This window comes from Exophiala xenobiotica, assembly GCF_000835505.1.
Source record: "Exophiala xenobiotica strain CBS 118157 unplaced genomic scaffold supercont1.3, whole genome shotgun sequence".
Classification (NCBI taxonomy): Eukaryota; Fungi; Ascomycota; class Eurotiomycetes; order Chaetothyriales; family Herpotrichiellaceae; genus Exophiala; species Exophiala xenobiotica.
The window spans coordinates 3,609,113-3,635,479 of record NW_013562492.1 but is presented as its reverse complement, the minus strand read 5'-3'; the positions used below and the strand labels follow the sequence as shown (position 1 = coordinate 3,635,479).

At 51.9% G+C, this 26,367-nt stretch overlaps 9 protein-coding genes across 13 annotated transcripts; 4 read left to right on the top strand and 5 right to left on the bottom strand.

Moving 5' to 3' along the window:
- Positions 1 to 49: 49 nt before the first annotated feature.
- On the bottom strand, positions 50 to 1,553 carry PV05_05592 (ribosomal protein S10). The gene is made up of 3 exons (XM_013462115.1): positions 1,369 to 1,553; positions 458 to 1,244; positions 50 to 401 (listed from the first exon to the last, which is right to left on the bottom strand). Exons 1-3 carry the CDS (start codon positions 1,420 to 1,422, stop codon positions 202 to 204), a joined length of 1,041 nt encoding a protein of 346 aa, XP_013317569.1. The 5' UTR covers positions 1,423 to 1,553; the 3' UTR covers positions 50 to 201.
- Positions 1,554 to 1,890: 337 nt separating this feature from the next.
- Positions 1,891 to 5,025, bottom strand: PV05_05591 (uncharacterized protein). The gene has a single exon (XM_013462114.1). The coding sequence runs from the start codon at positions 4,494 to 4,496 to the stop codon at positions 2,316 to 2,318; it is 2,181 nt and encodes a 726-aa protein (XP_013317568.1). The 5' UTR covers positions 4,497 to 5,025; the 3' UTR covers positions 1,891 to 2,315.
- A 280-nt stretch (positions 5,026 to 5,305) lies between these two features.
- Positions 5,306 to 8,208, bottom strand: PV05_05590. Of its 4 annotated transcripts, XM_013462110.1 has the most exons (4): positions 7,857 to 8,208; positions 7,719 to 7,807; positions 6,378 to 7,665; positions 5,306 to 6,318 (listed from the first exon to the last, which is right to left on the bottom strand). In XM_013462110.1, the coding sequence occupies exons 1-4, from the start codon at positions 7,975 to 7,977 to the stop codon at positions 6,218 to 6,220; spliced, it is 1,599 nt and encodes a 532-aa protein (XP_013317564.1). In that variant the 5' UTR covers positions 7,978 to 8,208; the 3' UTR covers positions 5,306 to 6,217. The 4 variants fall into 4 exon arrangements, with proteins under 4 accessions (XP_013317564.1, XP_013317567.1, XP_013317566.1 ...); XM_013462113.1 differs by having other exon boundaries at positions 7,719 to 8,208; XM_013462112.1 differs by having other exon boundaries at positions 6,378 to 7,807.
- A 548-nt stretch (positions 8,209 to 8,756) lies between these two features.
- PV05_05589 (uncharacterized protein) lies at positions 8,757 to 10,122 on the bottom strand (the record flags this gene model as incomplete). Its single annotated transcript, XM_013462109.1, has 3 exons — positions 8,757 to 9,595; positions 9,651 to 9,906; positions 9,958 to 10,122. The coding sequence occupies 3 exons, from the start codon at positions 10,120 to 10,122 to the stop codon at positions 8,757 to 8,759; spliced, it is 1,260 nt and encodes a 419-aa protein (XP_013317563.1).
- An 818-nt stretch (positions 10,123 to 10,940) lies between these two features.
- PV05_05588 (uncharacterized protein) lies at positions 10,941 to 12,753 on the top strand. The gene is made up of 2 exons (XM_013462108.1): positions 10,941 to 11,771; positions 11,818 to 12,753. The coding sequence occupies exons 1-2, from the start codon at positions 11,073 to 11,075 to the stop codon at positions 12,694 to 12,696; spliced, it is 1,578 nt and encodes a 525-aa protein (XP_013317562.1). The 5' UTR covers positions 10,941 to 11,072; the 3' UTR covers positions 12,697 to 12,753.
- A 403-nt stretch (positions 12,754 to 13,156) lies between these two features.
- Positions 13,157 to 14,940, top strand: PV05_05587 (inosine triphosphate pyrophosphatase). The gene is made up of 5 exons (XM_013462107.1): positions 13,157 to 13,533; positions 13,863 to 13,936; positions 14,104 to 14,285; positions 14,360 to 14,421; positions 14,520 to 14,940. The coding sequence occupies exons 1-5, from the start codon at positions 13,342 to 13,344 to the stop codon at positions 14,592 to 14,594; spliced, it is 585 nt and encodes a 194-aa protein (XP_013317561.1). The 5' UTR covers positions 13,157 to 13,341; the 3' UTR covers positions 14,595 to 14,940.
- PV05_05586 (uncharacterized protein) lies at positions 13,804 to 15,331 on the bottom strand. Its single transcript, XM_013462106.1, has one exon. The coding sequence runs from the start codon at positions 15,315 to 15,317 to the stop codon at positions 14,742 to 14,744; it is 576 nt and encodes a 191-aa protein (XP_013317560.1). The 5' UTR covers positions 15,318 to 15,331; the 3' UTR covers positions 13,804 to 14,741.
- Positions 15,332 to 15,517: 186 nt separating this feature from the next.
- Positions 15,518 to 16,927, top strand: PV05_05585 (uncharacterized protein). Its single transcript, XM_013462105.1, has one exon. It carries the CDS (start codon positions 15,691 to 15,693, stop codon positions 16,555 to 16,557), a length of 867 nt encoding a protein of 288 aa, XP_013317559.1. The 5' UTR covers positions 15,518 to 15,690; the 3' UTR covers positions 16,558 to 16,927.
- Positions 16,928 to 18,987: 2,060 nt separating this feature from the next.
- On the top strand, positions 18,988 to 20,454 carry PV05_05584. 2 transcript variants are annotated; one of them, XM_013462103.1, is made up of 3 exons: positions 18,988 to 19,570; positions 19,778 to 19,827; positions 19,921 to 20,454. In XM_013462103.1, exons 1-3 carry the CDS (start codon positions 19,109 to 19,111, stop codon positions 20,087 to 20,089), a joined length of 681 nt encoding a protein of 226 aa, XP_013317557.1. In that variant the 5' UTR covers positions 18,988 to 19,108; the 3' UTR covers positions 20,090 to 20,454. The 2 variants fall into 2 exon arrangements, with proteins under 2 accessions (XP_013317557.1, XP_013317558.1); XM_013462104.1 differs by having other exon boundaries at positions 18,988 to 19,827.
- The last annotated feature ends 5,913 nt before the right edge of the window (positions 20,455 to 26,367 follow it).

Below are 26,367 nucleotides of genomic sequence, written 5' to 3'. Positions count from 1 at the left end.
TGATGTCGCAACGTCCTATTGACCGGGCTTAATGCCTAGACGTATCGTGTTCACGTGCAGTGTGCCCTGTGGGAGAATGCCAGGTATTTACAGGAAACATAAGGTAGGAATCGGTGTTATCTTACTGATACAGCAGTATATGCTATCCTCTCGGTCTTAGCATCGCTTTGTACACAGAGTTGGATGCGCGGTTTCCACTGCTTAGAACGGATCATCTGTTGTCCTCGATTTCTCCCTGACCTCACTCATGCCCATGCCAACATGTCTATGTTTCTGCCTGTCCATGATATTGAGCAAGTTATTCTTTTCCGCAGCCGACTGGTTGAATCCAAACAGGCGTAATTTGTCGTCGAGATCCTGCTCGAGCGACTTGAAGTCCTTGTCCATTTTACCTGCCACATCTATCCATCAAGTTAGCAAGTCGCAACAAGACCGAGTCTAAAGAAAAGAGACTTACCCAAGCCCTCCCACTGCCATACATTCGCCTTCAAACCCACTCCATAGAACTGCCACTTCCTGATGAAAGCCAGCCAAGTTTCCACAACACTTGCCTCACCATCGTATATCGTTATCAGCCTCTTCATCGTGATCCTTTCAAAATTTTCCTGCGCTTTCTTATTGACGAAGTTACTCTTCAACACCGTCCAGCGCTCTGTCTTGCGCGGGAGGGGAGCGGGTCCAGAGCATGGTAGGCCCAGGTAAAATGCAGCACGGACGCAAAAGTCCGCGTAAAATTGCAGGTTGCGTACGGAGTAAGAGTGCAGCTGGAGCTGGGCGACAGGGATGCCGTGCGTAGGAGCGTGGCGAAGAGGTGTGCGGTATGCCGCGAGGACATTTGGTGGGACTGGGGGTGGTGTAGTTTCAGCTGATGAATCTGCTGAGGGCAGGGATTCGTCGACGACGACTTCTTGGGGGAGTGGGAGGCTGGTCGATGAGCGACTGGCGCGGGCAGTCTGCTTGTGGGATGGGACTTTTTCCTTCAGGGTGTGTGTCGCACCGGGAACCATAGGTGTTCGTTGTTGAGTTCGCTCATGTTTCTGAGGTCGGGATTGAGATTGAGATTCGGCTCGGGACTGAACAGGTTCGGCTTGGGTTGATTGCTCGTCGGAGTCAAGCTTGTGCGATCCGATTTCAGGCATGGGGAATCCTGCTGTTATATCTTCGGGAAGACATCGTGGGACATTGGAGGAGAAATCTCGTCTTCGTGGAGGAAGTATTCGAGGTTGAACGCGGATTGTAGAAGGCTGGATCAGAGAGTGTTAGTTGAGACATTTGTGGCGAGCCATTCAATAATTCCAACTCAGTACATGCACTGTGCCTGGATTCGATGGAGAGCGAGATAGCTAGGCACGATGAGAGGCGGCGTACCTTGCACGGTCGACATGCTTCAATAGCTGTCCGGAGACATCGGGGAGCCGACATCTTGCAGGCGCAATCCAGTCCTTCGAGCTACATAAAGCTCAATTGGAACCAACTCTGTATGCTGATGGCCGTTGATACCTCGGAGAGGTCGGCAAAAGTCGATCGTTCAGAGGTGGTGCGGTTACTTGAGAATCAAGCCATTGGATTCAAAGTCCGCGAGAAAGACCTTCAACTTTTTCGAGACGCACCCTACGTCACGTGGCCCAGCCTTTCCTCAGCCTCGTACTCCCGTATTCATCCTCATCTCCTGCGTACCCGTCGTGTTAGCCACTACACGCCCCTTTCGATAAGCGAATTCGAAGCAGCTACCGACAGAATCAAGGCACACGGCCACGCGTGCGATCGAGCAATGTTTCCGGTACTCCGCGTTTACGATAACAGATTGAGGGTAACCCAGCGATCTTTCATCCAGCTCTGTTGTGACCCTTTGAGATGATGCTTCACAAGGAAAGCTTCAAGTATATGGATGCTCTCAGTAGCCAAGTCGAGAATTAGCTCCGTGATATGAGGAGCAAGTCATTGCATTGCTGCGCAACCACTCTAACCAAACTGCATAAGACATACATACTCTGTGTTATGCTTCTCCAAAGTGATAGGCCCCATCCATTACTATTGATCATCACAGCCCATATCGTCGTCAAAAAGAAAAGGCATGAAAAAGACAAGTATGAAAAGTCATAAGCTCTTGACATCGTAAAATGTCTTCTCTGCCCAAGCTGAGTTAGACTTCAGCAGCCCACACTCCAGCTGACAGGAAAATTCATGTCCTGGCTCAGCAGGTCCAAACGCTGTTCAATAGAATCCAACCAGTCGCTAACACAAGGAACGGGAAAACCATCGTCCGCCCTTTGAATCCCAAGAGAACATTATGTATCAAGTCAATCATCAACACGTTAGAACCGAGAGGTGAAACTTCGACCTCCAAGTGAAGGTCGTCGAATGTGATCAGCAGACATCTGCACCGAAGGTCCACCAATCTTCTCGAAGCCCTTCAGGATATCAACGCCATCCTCATTATCCGAGACTTCGTTCTCAAAAGAGTTGAAGTCAAAAAGCTCATGCTCACCAAGACCCGTGATGCTTTCCATCGAGCCTTTCAGAGGGGATCCAGACAGAGTAGCACGTACTCCGGGTCTAAGTAGACTGCCTCGAGTTGGTGTCTTTGCATTAAGCTTGTAAGAACTTCCAACCATCTCGGACAGCACATTGCCCGTGGTCGACGCTCGTCCCCATGTCGGACGAGAGACCGACGCTTTGAGCGGTGATGATGCAAAGGCAGGAGTAGCAGGTGTCATTCCAATCGGCGCATCGGAGAAGATCTCGAATGAGTCCTCGGCAGGGCCAAGAGGGGTAAAGTTTGACCACTTGAGAGGACTGTACGTGTCCATTTCGAACTGACCGAAACTCTTGATGGGAGAATTCGCAAAGTCCCGCATAGCCTTTCGATGGAGGTGTAGCTGCGTATTGGGAGAGATCGAATGAGGTGGCCGAATTGGTTTCTTGAAGACAACCGACGGCGTGACAGGGTTCAATCTCGTGGCTGGGCTGACTCTGACAGGGGAGGATGACCGCGCAATGTCTATGGCGGCGTTACGGAATCTCGCATGACTCGGCGTCAAATCGTGAGAAGAACCTCGAATTCGAGCAATCTCTTCTTCAGCTCTGCCCGTCTTCCTCCTCATCGGCTCGATGTCGAGCTCCGATGTCAGCACCACAGCGTTCTTGTTTGGCCGTAGCACAGAAGACTCAATGGAAGAGAAATACCCACTGTCGTCCATCTTGGAAAGAGATCGTTTCTGTCGATGGGCTGAAGCAGGACGTTTCATGCGTGCAGTGGGTGACGAGATGTTGCGATGATGGCTCGAAGCACGTACGGGAGGCGACGAGTTGATGGCATCAGGCGGAGAGGATTTCGGTGCTGCTGGGAGCACATGTTCCTCAGTGTCTGCCGCGTCTTGTTCTTCCAAGGCCGGATCAGATGCCGGTAGGGTGGCGTCAGAAGATAATTCTGGGAGTGCAGGAGCCGTCTGGGGTCGAGATGGTGGTGCCTCACTTGACTGAATCATGAAGGGACTAGGCATCAAAGCCTCGGACAACGGCTGAGCCATCTTGTGAGGGTCAGAGCGCATGATGCTGGCGTGGATGCTAAGGTGCGCCAAATTGTTGCCACGTCGGTGCTTGTCCTTGTCCTTGTCCTTGATGAATTGACCTTCCATTCCTGGTTCTATGACCCAGTAGCTTCCTTTACCCGCGTCTCCTTTTGGTCGCTCCTGTTTCTTGAATGCCTTGTGCAGAGACAAATTATGTCTGATGCTGTTGTGCCAGCTCTGCTTGGTGTCCTCGCGATAATACGTAAAGGTGGTCGAGATCCAATCGTAAATTTGTGCTAATGTCAATCGACGATTTGGTGCTCGAAGTATGGCCATGCCGATCATTTGAGCATAGCTGTAAGACGGCTTGTTCCCATCATCTTCAATGGCAGGCATTTCTTCGGGTTGTGGGATGACTGTGGTGGTTTCCTCGTCTTGCCGCGCCTTTTTGAGAGGGCGCTCACTTGCCAACGGGGCATCGGAGTAGGATCTCTTCAAAGGCAACTTTCGCATGTACGAGGGTTCTGGGAATTCGACAAAGTTGTCCTGCATAGGAGGGTGCGGGAAATTTTCCTGTTCGAAGGTGTCAAAATTACTGTTGAACGTGGTGAAGAGTGGCTGCTGCATCATTTGCACGGATTGAAACTGTTGACCCGAGGGCATAATATGTCTCTTTGCCGGTGAGTCGGTGTACATATGGGTCGTCGAATGTGGAGGAGGTATGGGTATGTAGTTGAGATTCGAGTAATTGGGCTTGGGTGGTGAGAGCGGATGGCTCTTTAAGGGTGAGACCTGGTGGCTCGAAACCATCGGGGCGCTCAGAATGACTTCGGGGTGCGCAGGAGGATTCCTCATCGGCTGGAGGGGCATCGCTGAAGGTTGCAAATGTGGCCGTGGTTTGTGGGTGGGAGACATGTTCGAAGGCAGCGGCATTGGATCCTGGTAGATCTGAACAAACTGGTGGTGTTGACGCGTCGAAGCCATGGCGACAACTTCAGTAGAACGTTCACAGACACCAGTACAGTTCGATTGATGGAGAAAGTCGCGTCGAATAGAGAGTTGTAGAGCCCATGAACCAGATTTCGAGGATGCCCTGATTGCGTGTGAGAGGATTAAGGCTCAGTCACGAACCCAAGTGGTCGGAGCACACAGGGTACAGGACTTTTGAATGCAAGAGCAGGCCGGAGCTTGGGCAAGGCAGGGAGAGATTTGATGGACGTCAGAGTCGAGCCGGTTCTCGAAAGTAGGAGGAAAAATGGACGTGTCTGTGCGGGAGAATGAAGTGTGGAAATCGAGATCGAGGCTGCGGTGGATCGAGGGGTAGGCCTGGCTGGTTGGTGTGGAATGGGCGAATGCGAAGCTCGAGTTGAATTGGGCGAGGCGGTTGAGGATTGATGAGTCGAAGTTGAATTCAGAGGACAAAATCCAGAGTGTCCAAAATGTGGTGTTTACTGTTTACAGGTGATGCAGAAGGTAAGAGGTGGCATGGATGATGCGTGGATTGAAGGGTGAGAGGAGGTCGCACAAAGCGTGGAGAGATGGTGGGCGTTTAACGTTTAAGAAGAGGGACAGCGAAGGAAGGCACTGGCCAGAGAGACTCGAGAGTTCAGACCACCTGCAGATCTTTCACGACCTTTCTCTGGCCAGGAATGGGCACTGGATGGGCTTACCAGGTAGTTTAGTGTCTACTAGGTTGACACGGGAAAAAGCCTGGCAGAAGAGTGAATTCGATGCATTTGATTTGACTGATGATTCCGCCGACTGACGCGCGGGCGTGCTGTGGTTTTGCCTATTTGGGACTAGTGGCTCGGGTCATTGACACGGTCGTGTTCCCAGATCACGGGAGACGAACGAACAGAAAAAAGAAAGGAATTTGGGCGCCACGGATGCGTGACGGAGGCCTTCTCCGTTCTCACCTTTGCTGGAGTATGACAATGGGTCGGCCTCAGCTGCCCTCTTCTACCTCGTACCTCTTGTCCTTACACCCTTGATGACCCTCATCCAATCATACAGATCTCGATCCGTGGGTACCCAGGAATGTCCCTCTTTGGCCTTGTTCCTGGACTCTGTCTCAGGCATACTGCGGGCCGTAGACTTTGCATGGAGCGTGATGGAGCTCCCCTTGCATGAATCGGCACCAGTCCATTGACCAAGGCACTCCAGAAAGTCTTGCGAAGCATTCGAGTACGTAGTACGCCACCATCCAATTTGATATGATGTGCACTGTCATCATTCTTCACCAAAAATGCCCCTCCCTTGTCACATAGTTTTCTTCCGACATTCACAAATTGACCGACTCTGACCTGATTGCAAGTGCTGTCACCTCCATAGATCAGCTATATGTCTTTGACGCCGGAACTGTCACTTGCTGCTGGTGGACGTAAGGATGGAGCTTCTCAAATCCAACCTGACAGCTGTCGCCCGCTGTGGCTTATTGAACTATACACACTCCAATCACCCGACTCGGGAAGCTGTGTAAGCTGTCGACATCATCCCACGTACATCGTGGAGCACCTCAAATGAAGCATTGAATACTTCGTATGATTTTTGCCCGTCCAATTTTGGCAATGACACAAGTCCTTTTGATATGCCCGCAGAAAGAGCGCCACCTAATTAGCAAACGCCAGTTTATACCACGTGTCTTATGTCCAGACCTCCCACAAATGCTCCTGGATATCTCGCTAAATCGCTGGAAAATATGCCTCTCATGATTCCAAGAAAGTGAACAGATTGGTGTGTAATATGTTCAACGCCCGGTCCGCATCGCGCTCCTCAATCACGCACGATATGTTGATCTCACTCGCTCCTGTTCAGACAGTCAGCACGGCCAGGTCGATCGGTGACCCGTCGTCCGGTTGCACGTACCTTGTGATATCATTTCGATGTTCACATTGTTCTCGCCGAGCGTCGAGAACATTCTGCCCGCAATGCCCACCATGTTCTTCATCTGTTTCCCTACCAGACTGACGATCGCCATCTCCGGTATGATGTCGACGGTGCCATAGCGCTGAAGCTCTTCAATCGCTCCCCGAAGATCCTGGTCCACAATCTGATATTCGTCGTCACCGCCGCCAGTATACAACGGTGCCTCTGAATGTAGCGCCATGGACATGTTGACTTCGCTCGTCGAGATGACATCAACTGACAGCCGCCATTTGTCCAACGTGGCGAAAATGCCCGCGAAGAAGCCATGGGATAGCGACCTTTTATTGGAATGGATGTTCATCACCAGGATCTTGTGCTTCATGGTGACTGCCGTCGGACGCTTGGGTTTTCTCTGCTCCACCAGTAGGGTGGAACTCCGTGACCTGAACAGCTTGGGATCGTGTCCTGCTAACGCAGAGTCCAATTCAGTCGGTGTGTCAGGGTAGATGACCGTGCCGCCTCCTCTTGGATTCATGACATTCTTGATTCGTATCGGTATTCGTGCACGAATGACTTGGTCCATGGTGGAAGGATGGATGACCTCAGATCCGTAAAACGTGAGCTCGGCGGCTTCTGCTGGGCTGATCTGAGGGATCAACTTGGCGGTGGGCACCTTGCGAGGGTCGGCCGTGAAGATGCCGTCGACTTCTTTCCATATCTGCAACTCTTTGGCCTTGATCCCAACAGCGACCAGAGCAGCGCATAAGTCGGTGTAGCCCCGGCCTACGGTCGTGAGTAGACCACGAGGGATGGCACCAAAGTATCCTGTGATGACTGGAACTTTGCCCGTCATGTTCTGCAACCTTTGCCCTAGCCTCTGGGCGACATTGTCGTAGAAGTGCTGGTCCAAGCTGTGTGAGACCTTGAAGTCGATAATGTCGGCAAGGTCCACATATTCGGCTTCCACCCCTCGATCCTGTAGCAGCGCGGCCATGAAACGGCAGCTCAGCTTTTCTCCTGTGCTCATGACCTTGTCTCTTGACCTAGGGCTGGTCTCACCCAGAGTCTGAGCTGCTTCCAGTATCCGTACCACCAAAGAGCATTCCTCTTCGATCTCGGCTTTTAACCTGGCGCATATTTTTTCTGATTGAATATGGAATTCGGCGGTCACGACATGGTCCAACCGGACGTCTTCTATCAAATGTTTAAATTCTTTATGGTTCTCTGCTTCGGTGGCGGCTCGTAACAATCGGTTTGTTGTGCCTGCGGCTTTGGTACTGCTCGACCTCTAGAACAAGTGATTAGGAGTCTGCGCGTGCGCTTGAGTCATGGTGATCATACCGCAGAGCAAACAATCGCAACATCATTCTCCAACGCGCCCGACTTGACCACATTGACTATATCCAGAGGAAACTTGCCAACACTGGTTCCTGAGAAGTGTTAGCCATGGGTGCGGGTTGTACCAACGACTCGACTGACCGCCGAACTTTAAGACAATTGTGGCACTGGTTACGGGGGTATTTGTGCCGTTCGTGAAAGGAGTCACAGATGTTATCGGCGTCGCGCAGTCGACACCATTGGCGAGTATGTCGGTGGTCATGATGTGGCAGGAGGAATAGTTTGTGAGTCACTGTGTAGCATGCTTTCAAGAAAGGTGAATGAAGAGACAGCAAGGAAGAGTGGACAGCATCAAACGAAAATGACTCGAGTGCGGAAGCTATTGAAACCCCCGACAAGCAAGCCTGTACGTATGGCTTTAAGATGATAGGGTGAATGATGACTGGTCCATTTATTACGCTCATAGAATAATTCTCATTCCTCCATGCGACTGCTGCCAGAAGTGCCAGTCAGCGTCTGGCCCGTTTCTCTCGACTCACCTGAAAAATTCCGGCAGAATAAAAAATTGAACGAGGGGCTACCCGAGGCGGTGTGGGCATCTGGGCGTCCGATCTCGGCGAATGGCATGCCGCTAATCGTAATGGCATCATCGCTTAAGTTACCACTCTGGGTGCCACCGTTACTACCGAACTACGTAGGTCCTTTCCAGACAGCTCTTACGACTACTGTGACACTTATCAGGTGCTTATATCGTTGTATGGAAACCACCTGGGTAGTGTTATTCCAGAGTACTCCCTAACGTGATGTGAGAAACTGGTGATATCTCCTTAGGTCTGGTGACAGTCCGGTCAGCAATACGATACTCACCATGGATTTGACGGGGACGGCCTTCTTCTTGCTGACGCCTGTCTCGTGCTTACCAGCAGCTAAATACGAGCCTATCCTTTCGAGGCACTTGGAAATGCGAGAACGCTTCAATGCACTTTGGGGAGAATAGACATTAGACTCTATCTTCCACATGCTCTGAATCTGTCCCCGCTTTCAGCCAATGGTAAATACCTGGCTAGCATCACCACTACACGGTGCCTGATCGAGCCTTCCCGATGCATTCGTTACCAGACATACATCGCCTGACCCATTCTCTGGCTGGAGCGTTAAGCTCGTCTCTCCAGTGGTGAAGGCGAAAAGCTGGCTGTTGGTCACAGCACCGCCGCCGTCTGCCCTACCTCCACAACTAAACATAATGACCGTATCTCCAGCAGCTCTTCTCGGGTCGAAATTAAGGCATCCCTGGGTCAGGCTACTAACGATCAAGGCAGAGTTCGGCTGGTCATTGTGTACTCCTGCCGTGATGACATCCCATTGCTGATTTGGACTGCCGTCGCACGGTTGAAGAACGATTGGCACGAGATTTTCGCGAAAGTCGCCGGCTGTTGGGTCGATGAAGAGGCACTGGCCATCAGCAGATTTGATTGCGACGGAGGAAAAGGCGCGGGTAGCAGTATCATCTCGAGGATTTGCTTCTGCAGCTGCCGAGGGGTTGAGAACAGAGATGATGGATGCCGAGGTAGAGACTGTTGCTGTGCTTATTGAGGAAGCAGGCGGAGAAGTGATTGTTGCTGCAGCTGTGGTTGGAGTTGCGGTCGGGCTTTCGACTGCAACGGCAGTAGTTGTACTCGAAGCTGCGGTATTGGCCGCAGATGAAGCGGCAGCACCACCGAAAGTGAACGACTGGTGTGAGTCTGCTGAGTTGCACGTGGCTTGGTCAATGACGGCTCCCCTGACTGTTAAACAGGTACCAGGTGCATTCTCTGGAGAAAAGGACTGCGGTCCGGCGCTTCCACTGAAAGGAAAGAGCTGCGAGTCTGTCACAGTACCACCTGAAAGTTCGTCGTCAGCACCTGAGCTGTGTCGATTCTAGAACACGATACTTACCACCATCCGCCCGGCCACCACAAGAAAAGAGCAGCACCTGGTTTCCCGCAGCACGACGCGGATCAAAGTTGAAGCAAGCTTGTGTCATTGTGCTGACAATGAGCATGGTGCCCGGCTGGTCGTCATGCTTCCCAGCCGTAATGACATCCCAGAGCTGTCCATCACTCCCGTCACAAACACCAACTTGGATGGGAGTCAGATTGGCACGGAAATCTCCTGACAATTCATCAACAAAGAGGCATTGTCCATCAGAAGTCTGTCCACGTCGTCAACAAGCGTTCTTCGAAGGCCAGTGAGCTCAACATACGGTGATGGAGACAGAAGAAAATGCTCTTGTAGCAGTGTCGTCCCGCTGTTGAGCTTCGTCAAATGCTGCTTGGTCAAGCGCCGTCACGGTGCGTTTCTCAGCGACTGGGAAGCCCGTAACGAAGGATGTGCCTCCCAGCAAAGCAGCATAGATCATGGCAATCATGATCTTAATCAAGAATATAGTACAAATTCAAAAGAAGGTCTGCACCAGGCAAAAGAACGGTGGCCTGGTCAACAGGCGCGTGGTAAAGATCGTCGTTGGGAAGAATGAAGCTTGAAGAAGAATTGACGAACTCGCCCTGAGAACCCCCCCAACTCTTCATATTAAATACTGCAATGTGCAATTTCCTGCGGCATCTTTCATGCATCCTTGATGTATATGCGGAAGTTTGCATGGTAGCTCGATATAGCATTTTGGCGTTGGACGAGACACACAATGTTTCGCCATCGCGTTTCAACCACCTTTAGCGCTAGTGAGGTAACACTGACAAGGCAGCTTACCTCTCTTTTCATGCTGTATGCAAAATAGAAGTAGGAAAACAGAGGTTGTCAACATCATTTGCAGATGGAAAACGTGAGAGACTCGAGACGATGCATGTCCATCGCAGCCAAGTTGTTCAGCCGACGCAGCAACCTAAACCACCAAAACACCAGATTTGTCTGACGAGACGGTTGCAATTTGAATAGGGGGTGACGGGGGATATTTTAGCTTCGATGCAGTCTAGTTCACCCCTATAATAGCTCATTCTTAGGGGTTCCGAGTATAAATTGTCTGTCAGACAGCCTTGTTTTCCTGTTCATTCTCTCATATCACTTGGCATTCACCTCAGCCTGCTCATTCATCGCTGTAATTCACCACTGTGATAGCCTGCTTCTGCACTGCCACTCAAGACGCGTCTACCTTCTTATTTGACTTGTTGGAATCGTCCTCATGGGTATCTCTGTAATTCATGAGATCGGACTCACCATTTGCGTACGGGTCGTCGATCAGTGCCAGCCGGATCCTTCGATGATCATCACATGAAGCGTCTTCGTTTGTCTGCTGCATGCCTTGAATAACGCGACGAACGTGGCTTCCAGAAACTTCCTTGCGAAAGTCACCAATCCGGTATCATGGCCCACGACCGTCAAGAGAAAGACCTTCGATGTCCATACTGTCCTTTTGTCAGCCATGACTTCGATAAACTTGATAGGCACGTGCAACGTCTTCACGCTGACGTGCAACACCCAAACAATGAAAATCCTCAATCCAACCCATCTCGCCCGCAGAGTGAGCCGGATTTGAGCGATTTTGAACTTGCCCAGGTTCTTGCCTTTGAAGAAGCCGGACTTCCTCGAGAACTTGCATTATCTGAGGTACAAACTGTTCCTTCCAACGAACAGCTTCCTCGAAGTCGGGAAAGTGCCAATGGATCCCACGTAGATCTGCCTGTTGCCCATCTTACCGATGAAGCACAATGGGTTGAGTGTTTCTGCGGCGAGCGGGTACACTTTCTTGAGCTTGATGCACATTCCGACATGCACGCTCAAGAGAAGCTTTCCATTGAGGATGGCGATCTTCCTGCAGTCGAGCTGGCAAATCTTCCCTCTACCGCCGACCATCGTTTGAGCAATATCTCTAATTCCTTTAGCACCAATATTCCGAGATCTCTGCGGAACTATGATCAGCTACAGCCCACAACTCCTCCGAGCAGCGGCAAACGACGGACTCCGTCTCTGAAGGATATTTTCCTCGGTAGCCCGGCATCGTCCAAGAGAAAGTCTCCATACAATGCCGTATCTGCTAAAGAAGGCAAGACACGACGTCTTGGGGTGAGGACACCGGAGTTAGTTTCCGAATAAAGCTGACAGTCTACAGAGGGCAGAACTCGGGCCGTATGCGCATGAACGTCAAATGCCTAACTGGCTACGACGAATGCTTGAAGATGGAGCACAGGTCACAATCACTAACAGGATCGGACCCGACGGCACCTTAGTCCGAGTCGAAAGCATCGCGAATGAAACTCCTGGTCTCGTACCAATCCTTGCACGACTATCTCAGCTTGACCGGAGTGTTGAACGTGCGTTCTATTGCAGCCCCGAAGTACGTCATGTGTGCAAGATGCCTAAAGAAGGAGGGTTCTGCGGTTACCGCAACATTCAGATGCTCATATCATACGTTCGCGGGGCTGAGGCTACCGGGGCTGCATGTTTTCGTGAAAAGTTGCCCTCTATTCTGCGACTTCAGGATTTGATTGAGGATGCTTGGGATATGGGGATCAATTCAAATGGACGAGTCGAGACTGGCGGCATCCGACTGACACGAAAGTACATCGGCACGCCTGAAGCACAAGCATTGTTCATGAGCTTGAATATTCCATGCGAAGCGACGGCATACACGACCACTGGTAATGTCGAGGCCTCCGAGACTATGCTTTGTGCAGTTTGCGAGTACTTCGACGATAACACAACCAAAGACAATGTGGACAAAGTTGTCATAACGGACAAGCCACCTATCTACTTCCAGCATCAAGGTCACTCGATGACAATTGTCGGTGTCGAGAGCAGACTGGACGGGGATGTCAATCTGATGGTTTTTGATCCCATGTTCAACCCGTCTCCTGCTCTGAAGAAGGTCGTTATGTCAGGGACCACATCATTCAAATGTGCCGAGCCGGAAAAGTTGCTCAAGGCGCACAGACGTGGAGAGAAATATCTCGGAAAATACCGCGACTTCGAACTCCTGAAGCTGAAATGAGAGCACCCTACGAGACCAGTATGGAGAAGATTCCGATTCCCCAGCACGGGACATGACTAGTTATTGTGTTCAACAGCGAGCATGGGGAGGCTGGTTCTTGGTATTGCATAGCGAATGGGACAAGGATGGGCTTGATAGAATATGTTACAGCTCATGCATAGGCGTAGTCAAGGCATCAGTTCAAGGAATCATGTTGACGATGCAGATTTGAAAGGTTCAATTCACCATCTCTAGGCTGCTCTTGTTGTGTGCAACAGGCTTGTGCCAGACCTGCGTCCCGGGAAATTTGGTCAGCTTGGTGGTACCAACAAGACATCTCCACATCCCTGCTGAGGTATCTTTTGAGTCAGGCGCTTCAGAATGACCTGCAGATTTATGCGTGTTGCATATGGGGTGACCACATAGGTATAAAGTCATCGACCGGCGTCCCACTTTTCCCATATCGTCATGCCAGCCTTGTCGGAAAATAAGAATTGTTTCCGGAGTCCTTCTTCGTAGACCCTAGCCAGCGATTCTTGTTGTCACTCAGGCCTCAGCACCTTTTCGAGTGCTCACATACATTGACGAGATAGAGCTACCTTAGTGTCGACCAGGTAGTCAACAGCCGGAATCTCCAACCGCCTTAGTTTTTGGGGCGGAGCAAGGATGTCCCTGTCCCAACCACGCCCGACGACGCTGAACTTCATCACGGGAAACGCGAACAAACTCGCCGAAGTCCAGGCGATTCTGGGGGAGGTGCGGAATCTGACATTGCAGAGTCGCAATGTCGAGGGTGCCGAGATCCAGGGCACCATCGAGGAGGTGGCTAGGGATAAGTGTTCGAGGGCTGCGGAGGTGGTGAGTTTCTCTCTCTCTCTTTTTTCTCTGCTGTCCTTCTCTTTCTCTCTTTCTTTCCTGTCTTTCTCTCTTTCTCTCTGGCGATGATAGACAGGTCACATTCTCCTTTTCTTTACTGTCTTTCTCGCTTTCTCTCTTGCGATGATAGACGGGTCAAGGTCGATGGGGGAGGGGGAGGAGGACGTGAAGGACTGCAAGCTCCAGAGTGTTTCGTTGCTCTGGGGCATGTCGAGCTTTGCGGTTGGGGTTGCGATTGCGGTATCTACTTGTAATTGCACGAGAGGCTACGGAATACAAAAAATGTGCTAACCAAAGATGCTTGTTGCTAGGTTGGAGGACCCGTATTGACCGAGGACACTGCTCTAGAGTTTCAGGCTTTGAAGGGCTTGCCTGGGCCGTACATGTACGTCTTGACGATGAATTCGCTTTGTCATGCTACACTAGATTTGGACCACGGCGCCCCCTCGGACGATGAGCCTGACCTTCCACGTCCCGTCCTCTATGTGCACTTTGACCTGACCGTTCAGTCTCTTCCATGTTTTCTGCTGACACACTGTCCCACCAATCCAGAAAACACTTCCTTGGTGCACTCGGCCACGAAGGGCTGAATAACATGCTGGCCGCGTACCAAGACAAGACCGCCTTTGCTGTATGCACCTTCGCATATTGCGCTGGACCGGGACATGAGCCGATCTTGTTTCAGGGGCAGACGAGGGGAAAGATCGTGCCTGCGAGAGGGCCGCCAAACTTTGGTATGTCCCGTTACACTCAGACGTCCACTGAACCGATCGCTGTGAATGAGTCATCATACTGATCCATGGGTTAGGCTGGGACCCGGTTTTCGAATACGAGGATAAGACGTATGCTGAGATGGACAAGGCTGAAAAGGTATGCCCTGGATGTGATCGGCACGGGCCCATCGCCGGTTGTTGTGGCCTTCAAAGACTTTGAAACATTCTGGCCAGTATGCTGACTCCTGGTGGCAGAACCTGGTCTCCCACAGAGGCAAAGCTCTGGAGAAACTGAAAGTCTGGCTTGCTGGTGGTGAGCTGGAGCCTTGAACTAGTGGTCGCAGTTGGACAGCAGGGACGCCCGAGTCGGAAGAAAAGAATGGCCTGGCTTATCCGATGGCTGGCGACCCGGAATCGATCAGGCATCGCCCTGTGGACACACTCCAAATGGTATCTGCAAGGGTATTCATCGCCGTCTCAGTCTCCGTTCTCTTGTGTTCCCTGATCTTTGACCCAATTTTTAATCCATTGCAGCACTCTCTCTGCATTCTCTTCGATATCCTCGGCTCCCACACTGTTCAACTCGACCACCTGGCCGTCCTCACCCCAAGCCTCACGGGCTTCCTCACTCACGACGGCGAATATTTCAGCATCCATATTCTCTTGTACCTTTTCGTCCTTGTAACCTCTCGCTATGAGTCTGTCATAGAGTGTGTTCGTTTCCTGGCATCGCAGGACAACGACAAGATCGACCCATCGTACGGCAAACCCGGCGGTAGAATGCCAGTCAATGACCCAGCCACCTTCTCCTTCTCCGTCTGTGATCTCTTTCTCGACTTCATCCATAAGCTTGTCCTCGTCGACGATCAGGGTTTGCAAATTTTCATCGTAGCCGGTGTGGCACGACCGCTCCTTGACGATGTCGTTGATGGAGAGGTGTTTGAGGTTAAGCGGCGGAGAGGATTGAGATGCTAGGCTGAGCAGCTCGTTGCAGGTGGTGGTTTTCCCGACGCCAGGCGTACCTGCGATCAAGATATTGGGCAAGGTCCGCATCTCGAGAAGCCTCTCAGTCTATTCATGAACTTGCAGAGTTGTCCTGATTGAAATTCCTGAACTTTTTTTCAGGTTCGAATTGAGACTGCGGGAAAATTGCCGTTTTGGCTCTAGTTGCCAACCGTACAGTAGCTGCTCTTGCTCTTGTGTACACACATCCAGCAGCAGCAGCAGCGAGTTCCTGCTTACACCAACACATGTCAGGCGTCCAGGTTGACATCCCCAGACTGCTACATACTCGAGATGCTCGTCATGCCGGAGGAGCTATTCTCTCCCTCGCTCTTGCATTTCAAGCAAGAGCGTCGACCTAGCTAGTCACAGAGGCTTGATCACCTGAAGCCTATTCGTTTGCAACAAAATACATCGTCCAGCAATGTCGACTACATACTCATCTGTGAAGCCAAACTACCCTGGTCCACGGGATTTGTCTGAAACCAAACGTCTCAAAGCTCAGAGTGATCTGGTGACAGCGGCATTTGATGGACTTGTCTTGTGCCCAGTCGACTTGACTGCTTCTGACCTACGCGTCCTGGACTCGGGAACCGCTGATGGATTGTTCCTGACGCAACTTCGCTCCATGCTGGCTCATCCGGATTCGGCCACCTTGATCGGCACGGACATTGCGCCATTCGAGGAGAATGTGGACAAGCCAGACTATATTGAGTGGCACAAGCAGGACATCAACGCCGACTGGCCAGAGGCATGGCAGGGCACCTTCGATTTCGTCCACCAGCGCGCCGTCATCTCTAACACGGGTGACTGGGATGGCGCGGTCAAGGCCATAACCAGACTTGCTAGACTTGCTAAACCGGGCGGCTATATTCAGCTGGTTGATAGCGCTCTGCCAATCCAAGAGATTGAGGAGGGCGACCCGCCATTTCTCAAACTAATGAATACACTGGGCAAGTTTCTCGGCAGTTTTGGTCTTAATACCCATGCTGGTGATAAATTGGACAAATTGTTGAGCGCAACGGGCGAGGTGGTCGAAATTGGCCACAAGGAAGCTGCTGTCCGGCTAGGGGTGAGCGCGAAGGATGAGGGGACGAGACAAGCCGGAAGGGTCTGGCTCAGTGGCATGAGACAGGCAGTCGGAAATGGACTGGCCAAGATGGGCGATTCTGCTACCATGAGCCCGACCGCCTGGAATGACCTTGTGACTGAGGTCGAAGATCAATCAGACACAACCGGAGTCGAATTCAAGTGGTGGGCCGCCTGGGGCAAGCGCACGAGCTCGGCATAGAGTGCATCAATCTCTCTGTTGGCTGGCCATCGTTACCGGCACATACGGAGTATGATTGATACACATCACCTGCTCTCTTCACAGACGGTGCGGGTCGATTCGCGGTAGCTCCCACGGGAGGAGGAAGGGCAGCAACGATGGCAGTTGGTAGTACACCAGCCAGAGTCAGAAGCTCCCTTATCCATGTGCTGCATTGGGAGCTCGAAACGCATGAAGATGAAGATGAGTACTACTTCATTCGGATTGAAATCCAGAGAATATGCGACAGCGAGCTGCATTAACTTTGTTACTTTGATCCTGTCTAGACGTCACCTCAAGGAACGCAACTCAATCAAACAACCCTTAACGAATAGTCCGGAGCCTTTCGCACTCTGAATACAACCATTTTTGCACAACGCTGAAGCAGCTGACACCGCTTCAGGATTCCGATCATTGAAATCTCGCTTTGAACACGGATTGGACCGGCATTACTGGCCTAGTATCCTCCATCTTGATGCCGGCACAAGGATGTCGCCATCCAGACCACAAGTGCTACGGCTCGATCGTGCAAGCGTGATTGCCAAGTTCTTTCCAGCCAGTGATTGGTATGCCAGCGGATACAGCAGGCTACTGTCACGAACACATGATGAACACCATTCTGTAGAATACGGAGTACTCTTCGCCGGAGACTCCAGTTATCATGTCTGATACCGCTAACACTTCACTAGGGGCCTCGGACTGACCGGATGATCGCCAATACAACGCATTGTCTTGGTCCACATGGCAGACCCGACCATCGCTTCGGTGAGTCCAATCACAGATGTGCAGAGGCTAAGCTGCCCCAAGCTCCTCCACCAGGACCCAGGCAGGGCGAAAACATGAACTCTGGGCAGAGAAGCAACATTGCTGAATCGTATCAGATTGATGACCTTGTTGAACTCGTTGGGCATCACACCGCATATCTGCTACTAGGCCGAGCCCACCATCTCCCAGGCCTGGTGCTACTAATCCCCTACGACCAGCGTTCAGGAGGCGAGATTGACAGTTTGTGGAGATAGCCTTGCCACCAGTCGTCAGAAGGCAAGGAGGTGTCGTTGGCAATAGCATCGACGATCCGTGTGGGCGAGATAGTGGACCGGAGTACGCCACATTTGAGGATGCGACGTGAGCATCATCAACTCTCAGTGTCACTGATCGAGAGCCATTACTTCCGTCCCAATAATCTAGCGCGATGTGATGAAGGGACGAAACCAGCTTGATCAGCTTCGTCCGGAACCGCTCGTCTACGCCGAGCCCTGCTGAATCCGATCCCGCTCCAAACGAACCAGCACCGAGCTGTACTGAAAGCTCAGGCGAGGATGGCATGGATGGGGCTTTCATGGCTGTTCTTTCGACTCAAATCCATCTTCCTGTCATCACTTTACGTATCGACGGACATGTCAGAAGAGCTAGGCCAGGCAAATCGGAACAATAAAAGATAAAGACACGTCGAAAACTCTCGAGCTGGGTACGACGATATCAATCAGTGAACATTTCTGTTCATACCGAGTGTGACCCTATCTTGCTGAGGCTCGGGTCTCGAGCAGATGTGGACCACGTTCCCACAGAATGAACCCCCCATGCACTGCTGGCAGGATCGGGAAGTCTCTGGACGCAACAGTCAACGCCATTCATGGGAGTACATGGTCTTGGGCTGGAGCTGCCTCATCTGATCGCTTCCTACGAGTCAACGACGCAGTGCAGGATTAAGGAAGAAACAGGGTTTGGCTGCTGCGATAAACTCGGACGGTGGAACCAGAGACATCACGAAGTCGACAATTGCACAAGAGCTAGGGGTTCTCGGTATACTATGCCAGGGCAGTTGTGTTATGGACGTGGTCAGATAAGGCAGACCTTCCTTTGTCGAGCAGCACTCTTCTGAAAATGGGCACCGCTTCAATCAAACCCTTGGCGTGATGCTCACACTCAGGCTGACATGCATTCTAAATAACAGTATAGCGGCGACCGCGGTGACAGCTCAGCTATGAACCATATTTAGGATCCAGGAAATCCTACATCGGGGTTACAGTGCTCCCATGAAGGACGACATTCGTTGAGCAAACTAGCCTCTCGTTCTCCGGTCAAAAGCCCCAGTGCGGCCAGTCTGTGTGCAAGCCAAGTATTAGTTGAAGTGCGAGAAGCATTGCAACTAGCCAGCCTTCCGGGATCTCCGTTTTGAGAGCCTGCTTGCCTTTCCACTTTCCAGACTAAGGCGGTGGCATTAATTGTGACTGAGAAATAAGGACACCTTGTATGATGCGTGGTAAGTTGGAAAGGTCTGAAGTAGATAAATGCAACAGGACTTGAATGATTTGATCATTGGAGTTTATCTAAGCACCACCTAGAGTACTAATATAGGACTCTCGCTGACTCGGTATGAAAATAATGACGATATTCCCGAGGCTCTTCTGTTTCTCTTTCTCTCCGCATTTGTAATCGTTCCATGACCACCATCATTTATACACTGCTTTGATTGGAATATTGGAACTCACCACCAAGAAGTACGAGTTAAGGTCAGCTGGATATACTGTGTATGCCCTTCAAACCACCGTCAAGGACAATCGTGTCGTCAATCACAAGGAGCTCGTGGACCCTGCAGCACCACACAGCAAAAACAATAACACCAACACCAACACCAACAACAAGAACAATAACCAACCGCCTCAAGATGTCGTCATCTTCGTCGTCCTTCCCGCCCCCAGACCTCGCCGCCGCCGCCGAAGAGGTCGCCACACTCCTCCGCGAGCGCAAGGAAACCATTTCTGTCGCCGAGACAGCCGCCGGCGGTCTCGTGTCCGCGGCGCTGCTGGCCACTCCCGGAGCCTCGCGCATCTACAAGGGCGGACTGACCTTGTACACGCTGCCGTCGCGCGTCGCATTCGCGGGCTGGACCCAGGAGAACATCGACAAGTACGACGGGCCGACGCCCGAGTTGGTGGCCGGCCTGGCGACGCACGTGCGCAAGACGCTGGAGTCGGATTACTGTGTCGGAGAGGTTTGTAGCCATCTAGTACCTGCCTGTCTTTACTTACCTTTGCCGTCCTATACTTTCCTGTTTTCATTCCTTTGGCACGGCTCCTTGTTTTCCCCTTGATGTGATTGGACCCCCCTTGGCCAGGTTCTTTTGCCTGGGACGTACGAATGGTACGAAGTAATACCGAGCCAGAACTTGAAGAACTTACGAATTTTTGTGTTTCATTAGAGTGGCACTGCAGGACCTACGGCGAGTGGGAAGACGCCGAATAGGCAGCCGTAAGTAGTCGGCACCGCCGTGGACTCCCTTTTTCATTTTCCGGCGTCCCAAGAGAAGCCATACTGACAGAAACCGCGATTTGGGGAGGGCAGGGGCTACGTGGCATTGGCGGTGGTCGGGGACAAAGGAGCCTTGAGTAAGGATCTGACCACGAGTTGTGGCAACGACAGGAATGCGAATATGGTGGCTTTTGCGATCGAGGCGCTGAAGCTGGTCAAGGAGTATATTTCGGCGACTGCGGACAAGGGTGGGAAGATGTGATTACGTTTGGAGACGTGTGGGTGTCGCGGGACATGCATGCATGCGACTCAGTCTTTGCCAGAGGTTGATGCACACAAGCACTACGGATCACAGAGTAAATCTATCAGACAGGTTTGCCATGCTAGGAGTACTACGTATGGCGGTGAGAAGCCCAGTCTGCCCCCAGTACCTTGCATTGTAGAGTTTGAGATTTCACGTCAATTTGTCCTTATACTTCTTCTGGAAGATTGGAGAGTTGTCAGTTGATGTGGAGGTCAAGTGGCTGGCCGAGGAGGGTGTGTGTCAAAATCCTTCCGAGGTAGTATTGAACACTTCCCATAAACCAGAAAAAAGGATCTCGAGGCGATGGCCAATCGCATTCTGACAGATCGCATTCTTTCCACTGTCCATCCCACGTTTCCAGGCAACCCAGCCCCAGCCCAGCTCGTCTTGACGCATGTGCATCTCAGCTGCTGGCTACAGGTTGCACTTGTCCTCAACATGGAACAGGTCAGATAATTTGACGTCGTTGTCATTGTCGCCGTCGTCGCAACTGAGTCAGTTAAAACGTGGGTCACAGATGTTGATACTCGTAATGAGGGCAAAGACTTTGGCGCAATAAATGATCATGGCCCTGCGTGGGTCACCGACGTTGGAATGGAATCTCGTAATGGACCATTGGGGGATCCGAAACCGAAACTTCGGACCGCGTATTGTCCTTCCGAACTCGCCTCGTGCATGGGGAAATACTACGTACAGTACTTCCGTGGCCGTGGGCCAACGGTTGCCGATGCACCTCACAATCTCGATCCAACCACGCACGCTGGACTCTGGAAAAGCATTCCAAGGTTCAAGTTCCCGCCGCAAGATGTGATCCGAACTTTAGGCAAACAGGCAAATCTGGGATCCTCGTAAAAGCAAGCGGGGCTTGGTGCATGGGACTTTCTTCAAAAACGGCTATGCGGCCGTTGGGAACACTAGAATGCAGGGCATATTGCAGCGAACGTGTCAGCTCGCATCTTTTCCTTTTCGAGCAACGAGCCGACCACATGACGCAGACTTGACAGCCATCTCCTCCCTTGCTGTGCAGCTTGCCACTCTGGCGGTCCATTGACGCTCGATGTTCGGATGTGCGTGGATGTGATATCGGGCTGGCCTGTGTCTTCGCTACCGTCGACAAAACCCCTTCTGTCGCAAGGCTTGCGAGGGGGCCCCGCCCCCTCATGCCTCGCCCTTTATTGACAAGGCATTGTTGTTTTTCGGATAGCGAACGTTTGACGAAGTTACCATCCCCAAGGGTTTTAATACGGGTGGCGCTGTAAGCCACGAGCGGAGCGGTGCAAGCATTCTGGCGCATTTGATGCAGGGAATGAATGGCTCATCACATTTTCACCCCCTTGATCAACAGTCTCGGCCATGGGAAGAGCGGGCGCATTCAGATGAGGCGTTCGCATGCGGGCTGGTCTGGTCTGGGCGGTACACTGCAGGGGAGTTTGTGAAATCCAATAGTTGGAAAGGTAGCGGATGAGGCATTGGCGAGCGTGTGATGTTGGTGATCGGACCATCATTGTGCTGGGCTTCTTCTGCGAACTTTCGACTGCATAGCACAGGGTTCCTTCTCGCCTGGGTCTTCAAGTCCACTCACTCACCGGTGCCCCATGTACATCTCATGGTAGTTGTTCGCCGTGTCTTTTTCGGCTCGAATGCAATTCAAGGAGATGGTTGCGACGGTCGGGTATGGTTTTCCGGCAAAAACCCCAGGCTCAACGAACATGTCAGTAGCCACCATTGATTTGGCTGAGTGGCTGCATGGTTGTGAAAGGGGGCGGCATGTCAGCTTGCAGTAGACCTGTGTGACCTGTCCAGTCAGCAGTCTGGGGCTGGCCAGACCCAGCATCGAGCTGGGGAAAGTTATTCTCAGTGTTGTGTTTGTTTGGATTCGAGTCAGCACGAGAGATCTCGGTCGCACAAGCTGGTCATTTTCAATGTAGATCCCTTGATTTTGCAAGCCCAACATCTCCGAGGCAGTCCGACGCTCCTTGCTGTCGAGTAGGCACAGGGGCTGAACAGCGAGCCGCTCTTTGAGACACTGCTTTTCTCGTCGGAGTGTACCACGATGCCGATTCTCTTGTACAGCATTGTCGATGTTCGTAGATGCTTACATGCAAGAGCTGTCGGCATTCACCACTGGTCCAGGATGACGTTGTACAGAGCGAGAGAGACGGCACGGTGCATGGCAGATGATATTTGTTCAGAGCCGTCTGAGGAGCGAGGAGTAAGTTAGAGGAGTCACCTCCAAGCCTAAATCCTCGATCCTGGGCCTAAGGAAAGTGTTTCCTGGTTTGCGCCTGCCCGCACTGTCACTATGTCGTCCCGGTCCAGAGTACGATGGTGGTATAGCCTATCGCTCCGTTATGTCTGTTTTCGAGAGCAGGGTACGAGTAGCAGGATAACATCTCGATGATGCTTGACCGCAGCCGTTATGAATGCCGCAGATCATTTCAGGACCGTCCACAAACGTCCACGTCCAGATCTTCAGTTGCGAGGCGTCTCGGGGTTGTCTTTCCCGACATCCTGTGGTCAACTCGATCCCCCTTGACACCCTTGATCATTTGATCTGATGCAGCTCCAGGCACCTTGGGGCCGCGAATAATCAGCCAGCCTGTCAGCACCAAGCAGACGTCATGTTGATCACTTTTGCAAGGTTAGTGTTTCTATAACGATCACATCTACAAGTGGACACGGGAAAAGTATCACGGACTGATAGGTCCGTGACTTCCACTGTCCCCTTTAAAACATCACCCCAATCAGTTCAAGCAGTAGAGCGTCAGCTCCCGAGCATGATTTTGCCGCACTCGGATGAATTTGGAGGATTGGGTGATAGGCACGGAAAGCTGACCTAGGGAATGCTTTCCAGGGGAATCATCATTACAACACCGCAGGACCTTGCACATGCAGACGATCATGCCAACAACTGCTTGCAGGCTTTGATCACACTTGCAGATTCTCTCCCTGAAAGGGGTCTGATCGACTTAGATTGCTGGTTGACGCCCAACGCTAAATGCTCAGAGGAAGGAATCATGAAATGCAGATCAGAAAGAGGGCCTTCGGGTCCCTCGGGCACGAGTTTCCTCATCTGCGAGAACACCAAGGTCCTTGCTGATCGGCAGGACAACCTCGGAGACCACGGTGCGAAGGAGAATACCCAGTACGGAGTACATCATTTGGGACTCCTGCCTCAGCAATTATTGGTGATGACTATTTCGTGCCGTTCTGGCACGATAATTCCGTCCCTTTCATTTCGGCAAGGTCGGAAGGAGCACGAAGGAGGTCGTGTACTTTGAGCAGGAGTCTTGTGCCGCCCCATAATGTCACATCGTCCACCCACGGAGTATCACGGTACTGTAATGCTTCCACATGGTGTGTGGGGCGTGTCATTGTTCGACGCCGGCGTCGATTCTAGTCCGAGGAACAAAATTTCGAAGCCTCCAGAAAAACACGAGAGCCACCAAATTGTCTTCTAGAAGGAGATCTTTCTCGGCGAGGCACCACTATGGTGATCCTCTTGGACTGAGACGTTGTTGCACGCTTCTTCCACGACCAGAACCATCGGCCCTTTTCTGTAATTTTATTTTACGACGCTGCATGACCAGATTACTACGGAAGTGCCACTCGACGATTGCACTGGGGACGCGGGACTATAATGCCTTGGGAATGCTTTGAAGTGGGTGACGTCTGAAACGCCTTCCTTCACGATGTACGTACTTGTAAGACGGTAGGCCGTGCCACTGCTGAGGACTTCGTCGAGCGTTTGCGGAAGACATGGGTTCCGGTGCCACATTTCTCAAGGCTGAGAAATCTGCCACCCACAATCATGCGTGGCTATGATGTAGTTGTCGCATAGTAGGCGAGACAAGAGAGCTGACGATGTTGGTGGTGCCTTCTCAATGCCATGCACATTAACGATCCAGGTGTGCAGTGACTTGCATATTCTGACAGCGTGCATTACAACCCTGTTGTAACTGCGTTACCACAGAGATGGGTCGTCAGCGCAGGCGAATGAGGCAATGTGAAAAAGCCTCCGGCCAGCCAGAGGCGAACCACTCAACCATGGCTTGCGGAAGACAGCCCGAAACGGGACGAGGTGCCGTCTCTGTGCTGCCATGATGGAGCCCCTTTCAGGCGTCGCTTCTGGTGACCGAGTCTCATGCAAGCTGACCACTATGTCGGGTCGCTACGTTACACACCACGTGGCGAGCCGGACACAGGAAGCCGGGGAGCATCTTGCTGCCACTTGAACTTTAACATCGCCAGTCATGTTGCTGCACAGCGAGGTTGCTAGTCGTCTCTGAGACAGATGCGCTGAATGCTAGTAATATGCCAGAAAAATCGCTCATTCACCGCTAAGGATCGAGCTTGTCAGGCTTCTATCTGTCTTCGCGTCTGGGCAGGCGACTCGAATTCGATTCCAGTTTCGGATATTGCACGACTGACATGACAAAAGCGACTCGCAACTGCAGACACTACGGAGTACAGATCGTCGATTTGAGGCGGTGAAGGAGGCACTAGGGTAAGACCGCGGTCCTCGTATCCCGAAGCGAGGTCATCAACCTCAAAACCTGATACCCATCATTCGATCCCGTCTGCTGCCACAGGCGCGTACCCTAGGCGGCGGTTTTCGAGGGTTACTTTTGCGCCTGAGGCACGCGGGCTTTAGTTGCGTGGCTATGACGAAGAGAGTAATGGCCTCCCGAGGCCGAAAGGCTGAATTTCCTGTCCAAGTCTCTACTCCGTAGCCGAGCAGCTAATCTCCTGTGCGCCCTCCATGGTCGCCGCCAGGTTGGAAGAGCCATTTCAGGGCTGGACACTGAACGGGAGCCAAAAATCTCTCTTTGACTGGACAATGATGATGTAAATCTTCATCTGTAGGTGAAGGCGGCCCGTCTGGAGACTGGATGGGCACCTTGGTGTCAAGCCAGGCTTAGAATTCGTCTCGAATAATCTAGCTTGAGCGACGACTGCGCCGCGGGAGCTCAGGTACGGGTACCTCGCATCGCTGCCCAGGACAAGATTCTGACGGATTCTGAACGGATAGTCTCGTGGATCACTCCAGCGTCAATCATGTCATGAAATAAGAACAACAATCTTCCCGCAAGCAGGACGGAAAAGACTCCGTCTATGTTTGCGGCGGAATACAACCAACACCAACTGCAAGCCAGCCGGGGCCCGATACCGGAAAGGGACGATATTTGGGAGGTGCAACTCCACACGCTTGCTCCCAAAAGCATCAAACGCTCTGCACCAACGGGAGGGCTGTGGTCTCGGTCGTGTTTCAGAATCTTGCCTCAAGAGTGCTACGCGAACGGACAAGCAAATCAGATTACGAGGCTTGATGATCAACTTGATACGTACAATAGGTGCACCTGCCAGCCTCCTGAGCCCGCCGTTGGCCCATCCCAGCTACGATGGCGGGGCGCTCCGAATCCGAGTGAGCTAAAAGTTGGCCTTGCCTAGCAGAGTTATTCACGCTCTCAGACCATGAAGGAAGGGCGACTGTTTCGGAGCCAGATGATCCTCCCATGCCAGGATTTGTGTCAGGTCTCAAGGGCAAGTTACCATTGTAACCGTTGTAATACTCGTCATGGGCCAGCTTCGAGACCATGACCTCACCAACAAACCACTTGCTCTGAGTTTGTATACAGACCCTTGTATACGGAGGGTGCATCTTAATCCAAACTTTCTTGACGCAGCACTCAGAGGATGCAAACAGCTCCCAACCAGCACCTTGATTTGTGCAGGCTCGTCCCCCTGCATCAGTCTAATAAGCAAACACCGGGCGGAGGCTCGAAGAGTTAATTGGCATTTGACAGCCAGTTAAATGTGGGACACAGCACTAGGTGGTTAGTGAGAGCTTAACGGAGACAATGGGGCAACAGCACGGGTTGTGGACAGGGTTCGCTTCCGACCATGAAGAGCCTGCACGCCAAGTTCTGACCGAAAGAGTTACTGGACAGAGAAAGGTGGATTATGTTTTGGTAAGATGCGACGGTGTCTCCAAACAAGGCTCGGTTGATTGTGACAATTACATACACAGTAAATCCCCAGATGCCCGGACAGCCGGCACGAGCAAGGGAACCTCAAGTGGACTCGATTTGGCCCTTGTTTCCGTCTCTCGCGACAACAGACACCGAGCGATATCCGCGAATTGAAGCTGTGCCACAGTAGACATGCTTACACCGACGACTATGGTAGGTCTGTAGGTACCAAGTAATTAGGCACCTGGCTGGCGATGCTTGGTT

Excerpts from the sequence above, each read along its gene's own strand:
- PV05_05590 (XM_013462110.1), bottom strand. The coding sequence starts at position 7,977 with ATGACCACCGACATACTCGCCAATGGTGTCGACTGCGCGACGCCGATA. Across the intron at positions 7,808-7,856 it reads AATTGTCTTAAAGTTCGGCG|GAACCAGTGTTGGCAAGTTT; the intron begins GTCAGTCGAGTC and ends AACACTTCTCAG. Across the intron at positions 7,666-7,718 it reads TTGCGATTGTTTGCTCTGCG|AGGTCGAGCAGTACCAAAGC; the intron begins GTATGATCACCA and ends CACTTGTTCTAG.
- PV05_05588 (XM_013462108.1), top strand. The coding sequence starts at position 11,073 with ATGGCCCACGACCGTCAAGAGAAAGACCTTCGATGTCCATACTGTCCT. Across the intron at positions 11,772-11,817 it reads GCAAGACACGACGTCTTGGG|AGGGCAGAACTCGGGCCGTA; the intron begins GTGAGGACACCG and ends GACAGTCTACAG.
- PV05_05591 (XM_013462114.1), bottom strand. The coding sequence starts at position 4,496 with ATGGCTTCGACGCGTCAACACCACCAGTTTGTTCAGATCTACCAGGAT.
- PV05_05587 (XM_013462107.1), top strand. The coding sequence starts at position 13,342 with ATGTCCCTGTCCCAACCACGCCCGACGACGCTGAACTTCATCACGGGA. Across the intron at positions 14,286-14,359 it reads GAGAGGGCCGCCAAACTTTG|GCTGGGACCCGGTTTTCGAA; the intron begins GTATGTCCCGTT and ends TCCATGGGTTAG. Across the intron at positions 14,422-14,519 it reads AGATGGACAAGGCTGAAAAG|AACCTGGTCTCCCACAGAGG; the intron begins GTATGCCCTGGA and ends TCCTGGTGGCAG.
- PV05_05584 (XM_013462103.1), top strand. The coding sequence starts at position 19,109 with ATGCCCTTCAAACCACCGTCAAGGACAATCGTGTCGTCAATCACAAGG. Across the intron at positions 19,571-19,777 it reads CGGATTACTGTGTCGGAGAG|AGTGGCACTGCAGGACCTAC; the intron begins GTTTGTAGCCAT and ends GTGTTTCATTAG. Across the intron at positions 19,828-19,920 it reads AAGACGCCGAATAGGCAGCC|GGGCTACGTGGCATTGGCGG; the intron begins GTAAGTAGTCGG and ends TGGGGAGGGCAG.
- PV05_05592 (XM_013462115.1), bottom strand. The coding sequence starts at position 1,422 with ATGTCGGCTCCCCGATGTCTCCGGACAGCTATTGAAGCATGTCGACCG. Across the intron at positions 1,245-1,368 it reads AAGCATGTCGACCGTGCAAG|CCTTCTACAATCCGCGTTCA; the intron begins GTACGCCGCCTC and ends TCTCTGATCCAG. Across the intron at positions 402-457 it reads ATGGCAGTGGGAGGGCTTGG|ATGTGGCAGGTAAAATGGAC; the intron begins GTAAGTCTCTTT and ends CTTGATGGATAG.
- PV05_05586 (XM_013462106.1), bottom strand. The coding sequence starts at position 15,317 with ATGCGGACCTTGCCCAATATCTTGATCGCAGGTACGCCTGGCGTCGGG.
- PV05_05585 (XM_013462105.1), top strand. The coding sequence starts at position 15,691 with ATGTCGACTACATACTCATCTGTGAAGCCAAACTACCCTGGTCCACGG.